Source organism: Leptopilina boulardi, unplaced genomic scaffold (assembly GCF_019393585.1).
Source record: "Leptopilina boulardi isolate dan_hultmark-lab unplaced genomic scaffold, ZJU_Lbou_2.1 LbouV2_273, whole genome shotgun sequence".
Classification (NCBI taxonomy): domain Eukaryota; kingdom Metazoa; phylum Arthropoda; class Insecta; order Hymenoptera; family Figitidae; genus Leptopilina; species Leptopilina boulardi.
The window spans coordinates 2202560-2215349 of record NW_026137833.1 but is presented as its reverse complement, the minus strand read 5'-3'; the positions used below and the strand labels follow the sequence as shown (position 1 = coordinate 2215349).

The 12790-nt window shown below is 27.8% G+C and overlaps 2 protein-coding genes across 5 annotated transcripts in view; one reads left to right on the top strand and one right to left on the bottom strand.

Annotated features, from left to right (window-relative positions):
* Positions 1 to 3789, top strand: part of LOC127281641 (endothelin-converting enzyme 1-like) — a 47237-nt gene extending 43448 nt beyond the window's left edge. The window contains exons 11-15 of the mRNA XM_051305456.1: positions 2 to 53; positions 579 to 646; positions 1372 to 1481; positions 1565 to 1732; positions 1806 to 3789. Coding sequence (XP_051161413.1) covers positions 2 to 53; positions 579 to 646; positions 1372 to 1481; positions 1565 to 1732; positions 1806 to 1964 — 557 coding nt within the window. The 3' untranslated portion in view covers positions 1965 to 3789. The remainder of the gene's footprint in view (position 1; positions 54 to 578; positions 647 to 1371; positions 1482 to 1564; positions 1733 to 1805) is intronic.
* Positions 1 to 12790, bottom strand: part of LOC127281617 (glutamate receptor ionotropic, kainate 2-like) — a 193326-nt gene that overhangs the window by 30600 nt on the left and 149936 nt on the right. For 2 of the 4 annotated variants that reach the window (XR_007843063.1, XR_007843062.1), the window contains exons 18-19: positions 12199 to 12453; positions 10164 to 11538 (exon numbers count right to left, since the gene is read on the bottom strand). Coding sequence is in view for 1 of the 4 variants with exons in the window: in XM_051305416.1 (XP_051161373.1) it covers positions 11443 to 11538; positions 12199 to 12453 (351 nt within the window). In the remaining 3 variants the exon portion in view is untranslated. Of the gene's footprint in view, positions 1 to 10157; positions 11539 to 12198; positions 12454 to 12790 lie in introns of those variants that run through there. The other 2 variants (XM_051305416.1, XR_007843064.1) reach the window with 2 other exon arrangements.

Genomic DNA, 12790 nt, shown 5'->3' with positions numbered 1-12790 from the left:
GATGTTGCAGCTGCACTATTTTTACTTCCCACGTATAATTCGAATTTACCTCAGTAAGTATTTCTATATTTTCAATTACTAAAGTATTAATACTTCACCATTTTATAGAAAGAACTGTACTCTCTAAATTTGAATCAGTGAAATTTCACTAATATGAAATAGTAGGAATTCATCAACTGAATAACATTAGTAAAATTTCCACTAAAATTCAGTAATATTTCACTGAAAATTAGTAGAATTCTTTACTGATTAAAACAGTTAAATCTATTTTACCGATTAACAATAATGTACATTTGACTGTTTAATTCAGTAATAATTCTTTATTACTGGTTTTCAGTTAAATGTGACTAAATTTCAGTGAAAATTTACTGAAATAATTCAGTTGGTAAATTTTAACTACTTTGTTAGTGAAATTTCACTGATTCAAATTTAGAAAGTAAAAAGTTTCAATTTATTATAAAAAAACACGCTTTTAATAACTTGTACTTATTATTTTAACGAATTTTCTCATATATTTGTATTTAAAAAATTCTTAATTAACCGTATTTAAAAAAAAACTTTCCTCTTTATTTCAACAGTGCGATAAATTACGGATATATAGGTTATATAATGGGTCACGAAATGACTCATGGATTTGATGTCCGAGGTAATTTGATACACGTATATTTTTAAATCTTATATAGTATAATTAAGACCATTATAGAAAAAATTATCTATACTCGGTTGCTTAATGATTTAAGAGGGGAAACTCATATAAATGCACGTTTTTTCAAGATATTTTATAAAAAAAGTGGTAAAGTTTATTGAATTGAAATAAAGCATACCTTGAAGTGTACAATATAAGCTATGTATAATAATTTTTTAAATTAAAAATATTGCAAAATGGAGATTGGCTACTGGTCTCAAATATTAACCATAATCAAAAAATCAAATCTTTATCGTTTAAGTACACAAATACACTTTGCATGACGAAGAGAAAATTTAAAAAAAAAAAAACTTATTTAAAAATTTGGGACTATTTTGAAAAAAAATCAATTTTTTTCATAAACAATCTACAAAAAAAACTTTTTTTTAAAAAAAAAGCTGCTCGGTATGCAATAGACAGTAAGTTAAAGAAGATTTCTGGTAACTTTACATTTATATGCAAATTTTGATTAATTGCATTCTTAATTCCTTTAAAATTGAACTTCTTTAACAATTTTTACTATTTTTTATAGCCAATTTGTTTTTACACTTTTTTTATAATTTTGAACAATCAATCGTATAGATTAGAAAAATTTTTTCATTATTTAAAAAAATAAAATTTCTAAATTGTCAAAAATATTTATTATTATTATTTATTTTAAATGTGTATATTATTTTTAACATTAGGACGAAAATTTGATAAAAATGGAAATGACATTTCTTGGTGGTCAAACGAAATGATTGGTGAATATGAGAAGAGGGCCAAATGTTTTGTGGATCATTATAATAATTATAAAGTAAATGAAACTTAATTGAATATTATTCAAATAACACTTTGAATGAGATATAATTGAAAAATAAAATTTTTTATGTAAATTAGGTAGACGGAGAACTAACTCAAGGTGAAACTATTGCTGATACCGGAGGGTTGATTGCAGGTTATGGAGCTTACAAGGAAAAAATGAAGAAAGAAAATATTAAAGATAAACGTTTACCAGGATTAGAAAACTTGGATTCAGATCAATTGTATTTTGTTTCTACGGCTTTTGTAAGTCTTGTTTATGGTTTCAGAATGTTTATGATGATATACGCAATTACTAATATTTAATTTTATTTATTAGGTATTTTGTGAGAGCGGAACACCAGAATTTTTCGCACAAGAAAATACTGGTGTTCATCCAAACTCGAATTTGAGAATAAATGGACTCATGCCAAACGTAAAAGGATTTATTGATGCATTTAAATGTGACAAAGAACCAATATGCAAAATATGGGATTGATTAGATTCAATTTTATCTTAAAATAATAGTAGTAATATTTTTAATTATTTTTTAATTACAAGTGAAATTCTTCCATGACCTTATAAATTTATTTTTATATATATATTTCGTTCTTTAGAGAAAAAAATGGTGTTTATAGGAATTTAGAAATTTTTGCGGAGAGGAAAAAATTTTTAGTTTCTTCGAAATATGTTAACAAAAAAAGAAAAAAAAATGTTCAATTTTTGTAGAAAACATAACAATTTTTTATGAACTAATTATTTTTTTTGGTTTAATTTTGGACCCGACTTTTTTTCATTCTTTTATTTTTACATACCTGGAAGTATTAAGAAGGTTTTGTATAAATTTTTAGTATTGGACTAATTTGTATTTTGAAAAATGAAAAAATGTTGTTTAATCAAATTATTTAAACAAAAAGTATCGTCAGAGGCCCACTCTCTGAAACTTTTTGTAAAGTCTTCTTAGTACTTCGAGGTATGTAAAAAAATAAAAACAAGCCGGGTCCAAAGTTAAAAAAAATTAATTTATTTATAAAAACTGGTTATTTTTTATATATAAATGTAAAAAAAACAATTTTTCTTCAACATACTTCGAAAAACTGAAAATTTTTTTTCTCGTGACAAAAATTCAATACTTTTAAAGTTAAGTGTCATTAAAAATAATAATAATAATAATAATAATAATAATAAAAAATACGTTTACTATTTTTTCTGTAAAGAACGAAAAAAAATATGTTTATCCAAATTTAAGAGGTTATTTACATAAATTTCACGTGGAATTGACCATTTAAATATGAGGCAAAATTTCTCAAGTGATCCAATAGCAAAAATATGAACATTGAATTTTTTAGATGGTTTTTTTCTACTCCTCCGAGTAGTGCAACAATTTTTTTAAAAAATTCCAGTACCACTTTTTTTGGAAATCAAAAATTTTTTTTTTAAAAAAAGGACATTTTTTTTCTTTTTTTTTTACCCCTTAAATTGATTCTCAAAATATATACCTATCTACTTTTAATAAAAAAAATTAAACAAAATGCCATTTTTTTGTTTTTGAGATATTAATTAATTAATCTTATTAAAAAAACGGCATTTTGTTTAATTTTTTTTATTAAAAATATAAATTTTTTGATAACAATCAATAATAATTTATGGATGAAGTTCAAATTGCAACCCGTTCTAATACACTGGAACCTCCAACCATTGCATCTCTGACCATTGCAGTTGTTTACCAAAACTTGGTGGGCAGCGGCAAGAAGAGTCAGAGGGGAAAAAATGGCGTCAGTCAAGAAAAAACAGTAACGTCACAGTTACGTGTTCTTTTAGACCCAGTTTCTTTTTCCTTTTTTCTAATTTAAACAATCGATCGGAGTTATCGATATTATAAACTGCATTATTATAATTTAAATGTATACGTAATTATATTTATATTTTTCTACTTTATAAAGAATTAAATTAATCTCAATTTTTATTCGAACATATATCCCATACATAAGTATATAATATGTACGGCCCTGAGTGTTTCCACTTTTTGACAAAACTTTGACGTCAAGGGTAACCTCCATCCATTGCACATAAGACTCGCGCGCTGCAATATTGTTGGAGGTTCCAGTGTAGAAGAAAATTTGTTTTTGAATTGAATAATTTTAGAAATTTTGCCTCATATAATATGTATAATAAATATAATATTAAAACGAAGTGTTAAAAGTTGACATGGTAGACAGTGGTATATTATAGGATATAAAGGGAAGTAAAATGTTGTAATAAAAAGAAAAAGAAGGCGCATTTTCAAATGTAAATGAAGCAATAATCATATACTCCCTCAGCAAGTTTCTTTTTTTTATGAGCCCTTAACCTCTTCCCTTTCCTCATTTCAAGTACCCCCTTTTAGCAAGAAATTCCTATGGGGCGCATGTATATTAGATAAACTTGATATTAGTTACATGAAAAAAAAATATTCCACTAGGGTAAGTGTATGAATTACTATAGTCTACTTCATCCGAGTTATTTTTAATTTTACTTTTTTATAAATATTAGTTTATTTTTAATAAATTCAAATTGTTTAAATTATTATGAAATATATACAATATTATTTTCTCGTTTGTAATAAATAATAATTGTTTAAACAATAATAATGTTAAATTGTAGTAACAATTCGGATTATCCGAGTTTTCGCCTTATCCGAGGTAGGTTCGGTCCACATTAGCTCGGATAACCGGAGTCCTACTGTAAGTATAATTATAATGCTCTTATTGACAATTTTATTAATCAATTTCTTCACTACACTGAATTTTGAAGTACTAAAATTAATTTTATTATGAATTTTAAGAAAGAGAGATGCGAAAATTATTTATAGTGAGCAGTTGAATAAGAAAAAAATTGTTTGGAGATAAATAAAAATACACTAACCTTTATTTATGTTCGTTACAGTAGCAGATTCAAAGTAAGTTCACAATCACAACACTTGAAAATTTTTAATTATTTTTATGGTTCAAATGACTATCAATAATTTAATTACACTACCGTCCGAAATTGTGCGAACGCTTACACCGCGAGTCATTGAAAAACATACTCGCGTGAAAATAAAGATAACTCTGAGAGAAATTAACGTAGAGACTTTTCCCTTATAGCGTTGGAAAGCTTATTAAATTTCGAAAAAAATGATACCTATTTGAATGAGATTGCTTAAATAGGTTTAAATATATCATGTTACAAAGTTGAAAAAATAATTGTAATTTTTTGCTTATTTCCTACCTTGACTTTAACCTCTTGCATGGTCCAGGAAAATCAACGAAAAAAATTGTCCTTTAACACAATTATTCTTTGAAATCTAAGCTTTCCATTGATTCCAAGAACAATAAAAAATGTTGACGGGTTTGCCAGTAATTGAAAAAAAAGGACGAGCGTGCACGAAAAAAAATTCGACCGTCAATCGCTCGATTTTCCCGTCTCGCTGCCTCTTTCGTTCGTGCGCCAGGGCCGAAACAGAGGATTTTGATTAGGCGCTTTCCGGGCACCATTAATTTCATTATTTTTGCCTTTTTGTGAACATAAATTATTTGTATAACGCGAAAGATATCATAATTGTTTTATAAGTTAATTATACAGTTATTAAAATTAAATAAATGTAATAAAACTTATATATTACATTATTAAAAAACTTAATTTGGCCAACGAGGTTTTTAGGGTTTCGTGGCCCATGGCCAAAAGCCTTATAGTTTCATTTTGGCGACCGTCTGTCCGTAGTATATTTTGGGGCACCACAGCTCCCAAAATCAAATTTTAGGGCACAGATCCCAAATTAAAATTTTGGGGCACCACAGATCCCAAATTAAAATTTTGGGGCCCCACAGATCCCAAATTCAAATTTTGGGGCACCATAGCTCCCAAATTCAAATTTTGGGGCCCCACAGATCCCAAATTCAAATTTTGGGGCACCATAGCTCCCAAATTCAAATTTTGGGGCCCCACAGATCCCAAATCTCCATTTACTGAATGGACATTTTCCCGAATGGACATTTTCCCGAATGGACATTACATGTCCCATTAGTTAACATGCCCCTACAATTGACATGTCCCAGTAGTTGACCTGTCTCAGTAATTGACATGTCCCAATAGTTGACATGTCCATATAGTTGACATGTCCCTATAGTTGACATGTCCCAGTAGTTGACATGTCCCTATAGTTGACATGTCTCTATAGTTGACATGTCCAAGAGTTGACATGTCTTAATAGTGGACATTATCGAATGGACATTTTACCTAATGTTTTAGGTAAATTTATGAAATAAATTTTATTATTTATTTTTAAATTATTTATTTTTGATTTTTTTTTTTTAATTAAAATTTAAAGCGCCACGAAACCCTAGATGTAGGCGCAATTGCGCCTAGTTCTTTTCCTATTTTTTTCTACACTTTTACGTGTATTTTGTGCAAGAAATTGCAATAAAATAGTCTGCCCAAGAAAAATTGAATTTTTTCGAAAATTTTTTTTTTACGAAAATCGCTTTAATGGTCATAAAATTGGTGTTCCTCTACTCGGATCGGGCTGTCAATTTTTTTCTACACTTTTAGGTGTATTTTGTGCAAGAAATTGCAATAAAATAGTCTGCCTAAGAAAAATTTAATTTTTTTGGGAACTTTTTTATGATTTTGGATGGCTTTTTATTGGTAATAGGGGTCTTCCTCTACTCGGTTCGGACTGTCAATTTTTTTCTACACTTTTAGGTGTATTTTCTGCAAGAAATTGCAATAAAATAGTCTGCCTAAGAAAAATTGAATTTTTTTAAAAAATTTTTTTTACGAAAATCGCGTTAATGGTCATAAAATTGGTGTTCCTCTACTCGGATCGGGCTGTCAATTTTTTTCTACACTTTTAGGTGTATTTTGTGCAAGAAATTGCAATAAAATAGTCTGCCTAAGAAAAATTGAATTTTTTTGGGAACTTTTTTATGATTTTGGATGTCTTTTTATTGGTAATAGGGGTCTTCCTCTACTCGGATCAGGCTGTCAATTTTTTTCTACACTTTTACGTGTATTTTGTGCAAGAAATTGCAATAAAATAGTCTGCCCAAGAAAAATTGAATTTAAAAAAAAATTTTTTTTTTACGATAATCGCTTTAATGGTCATAAAATTGGTGTTCCTCTTCTCGCATCGGGCTGTCAATTTTTTTCTACACTTTTAGGTGTATTTTGTGCAAGAAATTGCAATAAAATAGTCTGCCTAAGAAAAATTGAATTTTTTTGGGAACTTTTTTATGATTTTGGATGGCTTTTTATTGGTAATAGGGGTCTTCCTCTACTCAGATCGGACTGTCAATTTTTTTCTACACTTTTACGTGTATTTTGTGCAAGAAATTGCAATAAAATAGACTGCCTAAGAAAAATTGAATTTTTTTGAAAATTTTTTTTTTACGAAAATCGCGTTAATGGTCATAAAATTGGTGTTCCTCTAGTCGGATCGGGCTGTCAATTTTTTTCTACACTTTTAGGTGTATTTTGTGCAAAAAATTGCAATAAAATAGTCTGCCTAAGAAAAATTGAATTTTTTTGGATTTTTTTATGATAGAGGTTGGTTTTAGGTTCGTAATTGGGGTTTTCCTCTACTTGTATTGGACTGTCAATTTTTTTCTACACTTTTGCGTGTATTTTGAGCAAGAATTTGTAATGAAATCGTCTGCCTAAGAAAAATTGAATGTTTTGTGATTTGGCTTCCTCGTGGAGGAAGCTTGGTAGTCCTTTCGTTTATAAAAATTTTTATTTTGGCGGAAACAAATTTTTCTTTATAGAGCAATTTCATGGGATGTGATTACAAGATGTTTTGATGATTAGAGCAATTTTATTGAAACCTTGTGAATATGTTCCTTTATTTGTACAGAATGAAAGCCCACAAACGATTTTTCAAAATTTTTTTGAGATATCTCTAATTTAATATTTATGTCATTATTAAAAAAAAACATGTAACTTTTTTTCTTTTTACCCAAATGAGATCAATTTTTTTTCAAATTTCTCACAAGAAGATGCTATTTTAAGAATGAAATAGTGCATTAAAATGAAAAAATTTTGTTGCCCGGAAAAAATGCAAAAAGAAAATTTTGAATTCAGTTGTTGAAAAAACTACCTCTTCGATTTCAAAAAATTTTTTTCTACGTATTGCCTATGATGTTAAGAATAACTTCTCTAATTTTTATAATGGGACAGCAAGAACTTTGCGAGAAAAAAATTAAAATGTCCCGCGCGGCACGATGGGACGCGCGCATCGTAGTTTTCACGTCCATTATATAGTATGGAAACTTGCAAATATCTCGAAAATTACGAATTTTCGTAATTAATGTTCAAGACAAAAGTTGTTCCAAACAAAAAGATGTATATCTTAGAAACCAAAAAATTGGGCCCTGAGCCCAATGTTGGGCCGTACAATGAAAGAAGTGATTTTCTTAAATGAGACCACTAATTTTCAGTATCAAATTCGTAATCCCTATGAAATTCTGCGTTCAGTCATGTTGTATAAGTGCCAAAAATATTGGTCACAATGTCTGGGATTGGGCCCAACATTTTTTGACAAACAAATAAATAAATTTTAAAAAATCTTATCTTTGGGGGCCTAATGTGAGACCTACAGTAAAAAAATTAGTTTCCATCCATTTCGTAACCGTTATGAAATTCTGGGCTTAGACTTGTGGTACAAATTCTAAAATTATTGGGCCCAATTCCAGACATTTGGCCCAATATTTTTGGCATTTGTACTACAAGTCTTAACCCAGAATTTCATAACGATTACGAAATGGATACTAGAAATTAGTGGGTTTTATTTAAGAAAAATAATTTCATTACTGTGGGCCTCACATTGGGCTGTGAAATCTTACATTGGGCTCTGTGCCCAATTTGAAAATTAGCTTCGAATTTCTAATCTTGTGACCCCAAAAACCCCCAAAGATGAGATTTTTTTAAATCTATTTGATTGTCAAAAAATGTTGGGCCCATCCCAGACATTGGGACTAATATTTTGGGCACTTATACAACATGTCTGAACGCAGAATTTTATAGGGATTACGAATTACGAATTTGTTCCATTATTTGAAATTAAATTTTTATTATTTTTTATCAACGTACAAATAGTAAAAAGTCACGTTTTTAGAAATTTTTATTTCAACGATCAATCAAAGAACAATTTGGAAATAATATATAATAATAAATGTAATATAAAATATTGCCAGAGAATTCTAAAATTAATAGAATCAAAATGGCCGTTGGCAACGAATTTCCAATAGAGATTGCCAAACAATTTTTTTTTTTTATTAAATTAATTTCCTTTTTTTATTAACAAAAAACGTCTATTTTATACGAGATCATATTGGCGCACTCATTTCTTTTTGGCTGCCTGCCTGCACGTTACCATGGCAACGCACGAGTGTAAGTGAGACAGAAAATTTCAATATTCAAATTTTTAAATTTTCTTTCGCACTCGCTCTCATGCATTGTCATGGTAACCTGCAGGCATCCAAATAGGTGTGAGAGCGCCTTATTAAAGAATGATCAAAAACATGTTGTTTGTTTTTTTCCTAGGAGATTTTGTTACCAACCAAAAAAAAAAAAAATAAATATCAAAAAGAACAGTAATAAATCACGACAAAAAAATGAATTCGACGATCGGTAAAAAGGTTTTCTCATGAATATTGATGCCGATTGGTCCAAATTAAAAAAGTGCGAAAATTCAAATTTGATAAAAAAAGATCTTCCTAAAATTAATTTTCTTTCCTTGAATAAAATAATATTACTTCTTCTTGATTAACGATTTTAATACGTTAATCCAACGCAAGATAGTAAATCCTTATAATTCTTCTCCAATATTAATATTAATGAATTCGGAATTAATATTGAAATTTCCAAAGATGATGACACTCAAGTAAAAATCTTCAAATTTACAGAAAACCGGGAATATTAAATTTTACATGGGCATTGGTTAACCCCCAGTAACAGAAATTTCAAGCAACGGTTCAAAAATATAAAGAAGCCTTCCAAAAATCATAATAATCTTGAGTGTTTTGCCAGGAAACGACGAAATCAATTATATTTTCAAGGTGATATTTGCATAAAACATGAAATTTTGTTACATATAGTTTGACTAATCTTTAACGTAAATTTTATCTTAAAATATTTTTTAGTTTACGAGATTTACAATAATAAAAAATTTTAAACTGCTATAACTTCCATTCTATTAATCGGATTTAGTTCTACCCTTTTTTTTTAAATATCAAAGAAAATGAGAGGAATAAATCTTCATTAGAACAATTTTTTATAATTTTACAACTAAAAAAAAAATATTAAATAATAATTGAATAAATTTTGGCCGACAATCTAATATTCAATTACTTAAACGCTAAAATGATCTTACCTGTGTTTTCATTAATGTTCGAAAGGAATCCAAGAGCAGCGGTCAGTTAAAGGGGAGTCACAATCTTTATTTTTACCCACTTAAATTTAAATTATTAAACGAGGTTATATTTTTTTTCTTGCATCATTTGGGTCCTAAAAACATATAAGGTGGTAAAAAAAAGATAATTTTAATTTTTGACCAATTTAGAATTTTTATTTTTTGAAAAAATTAACTTTTTTTGAAAATCCATGCGAGAAAAAAATATATTTTCCTATACGATGATTAAAATGTAAAGGATATAAAATGAAGGTTGTGACTGCCCTTAACTTATTCAATTTTAATAATTTCCGAGTATAAACAATTGCAATTTCTGCTAATTGACGTACAAACGACATTGCGCACGCAGCATTCTCCTGTAACCTACTGATGATAAGGTAGATTCCCACATTACCAACAGTAGGTAATTTTATACTATAGTTTTATACCCCTTTACATGAAGACACATTTCTGTTAAGGTTTTCACATTTATTCAGAATTATAATTTTCACAAGATACATACATAAAATATAACGTCAAACATCAAAATTCGTACTTTTTAATAATTACTTACAGGCATTTTTTTTTTATTATCGAAGAACAATAATTAAGATTATCATATTATATTTGTGATTTTAAATTTGTTTTATTAAAAAGAAACTTGCGAGGACAGGATGCAATTGATATGAATTTTTTGAATCTGTGAAAACAATTTAAATTTCAAATAATTAAGAGATTAAATTTTTCAAAGATGAAAATTTTGAATGCCTTTTTAATTTATCCTTTTTTTTAAAGCATTAGTATCAGAATTGCATCAATATATTTCCTACGCTTTCCTTATATTCTAAAGATATTTACAACGCTTATTGTTTAGTGCGAGTTAAAATTAAAATGACATTTTTTAAAAAATTAATATATATTATTATTGAGCGTAATTTAATTTGAACTACAAATAAATACAATTTTTAAGCAAATTTTTTTTTCAAACATATTTTGCTAAGGGCATGATATTTCATTAAAATATATAAAAAGTTTTTACATTTACATTTGAAATTAAAAAAATTGAAATTTTTTCTTTAATTTGAATTTTATTGGTTCATTTAATTTTTTAAAGTCTTCTAATTATGTAAAGTATGAAATTATCAAATTTAGAATTCTATATGATTGTGTCATTTTTTTTTAATTAATTGTAAAACAAATTGCAAATAATATATGTGGTTTTGTTAATGAGTATCAGCTCATTTACAGATGTGAAATTTGAAAGCCCTTTTATTACGTATAATATGTAACTCAATTGTTCCACAAATGGTTTTTTTTCTTTTTCTCTCTTAAAAAGGACGGATCGAAATCGGAATTAACTATACATATATTTATATACTTTAAATTATTAAATGACTTGTTGACTATACCTGACTAAATGTGCTCTTTAAAATTATAAATATTTCAGATAAATTTACTTTCAGGCATTTTTTTTATAGAACTGTGCTAGAATTTTCATCTTTTTCTTCAGAAATAATTTATATTACGTAGCGCATTTTTTTTTTATTAAAACAAAAAAATTTTCTTGATACTAATTTCCATCGTAGTCTTGAGATGGATGATGATGATGATGATGATGCATATGTATATGTGGTGACATTTCTACCGGAACTCCCAAGTCGGTTGTCTGGGAAAAAAAAATTTTGTTTAAGGTCATTTGATAAAAAACCACGTGATTTGCAACTTTTGAATTTTCTCTTAACAAAATTAATATTTCTTTAACTTGTAGGTATGAGATAATAGGAAAAGGGACCAAAGAACTCCGCTGTTCTATCTAAAATAAGTAATTTTGCGCAAAAATTAAAATAATTTAGAAATAAAAATTTCTACTATGCTGGATGATGGCAAAATAAATTCCTAGATTATCAGCAGTCGGTAAAAGAGAAAAACGAAAGCTCTACTGAGCCAACTGATGGTAAGATAAATTTTTTATTTTATTGTCAGTCGGTAAGGAAAAGTGAAATCTACTTAAGCGGGTAGTAAGATAGATTTCTATATTATTAGCAGTCGGTAAAGCAGATTCGTTATTGGGGCCGTTTAGACTCTAAATTATCGTGGAAAAGATTTCATTTTACAAAAAATATTTTGTAGTTTTATTTAAGAACTCTAAATTACAATCAAAAATCATTGTCTGTCATTGGTTAGTTGTAAATTATAAAAAATCTGTAACTAGAGGATAATTACCTATAATAATATTATATAAAAATCTATAACAAACAAAAATTTTTGTATCTTTATATTTAAACTGTAAAAATTGAAAAACTTTTTTTTTTATAAAAACTTATACCTGTGTTCTAATCCCATTTATGGGAGTCGGTGTAGGATTGTCTGAGCGATGATAACTTATGACGTGAGTTGAACATTTCTCGCAGGCTCTTCTTCTGCGAGAGGGTGCACGACAACGCAGAGCGCGACATAATTCACGTGCCATTTCTGCACAAAGTGATTCTTGTTGATGGTGACTTTGCGGTTGCTGTTGCACATTTTGAGGTAGACCTTGTAAGGAACCCGAGCACGTAGGAGGTGGTGCTGGTAAATGTTGCTGTGACAATAAAATTTTTTAAATTTATTAATCTCTCTGTTACTACGCGTATATATATATCAACAGAATTATATTTATCAACAAATTATTATTATTATTTACTATATACTCAGTTAATAATACTTATATTCTTTAAAAGAAAATAATAATAGAAAAAACCGAAGAAATGAACATGGAAATATAAAGTGTTGACATAACCTCAAAAAAAAAGTTTATCACAACTTCTTACAGTTTCAACTTAAAATGAATCATAAAGAACAGTAAGAATCACGTGTAAAAATAAAAGTTAAAAAAAAAGATTTTTTTTATATAAAATTGTACAATAACAATATAAAGT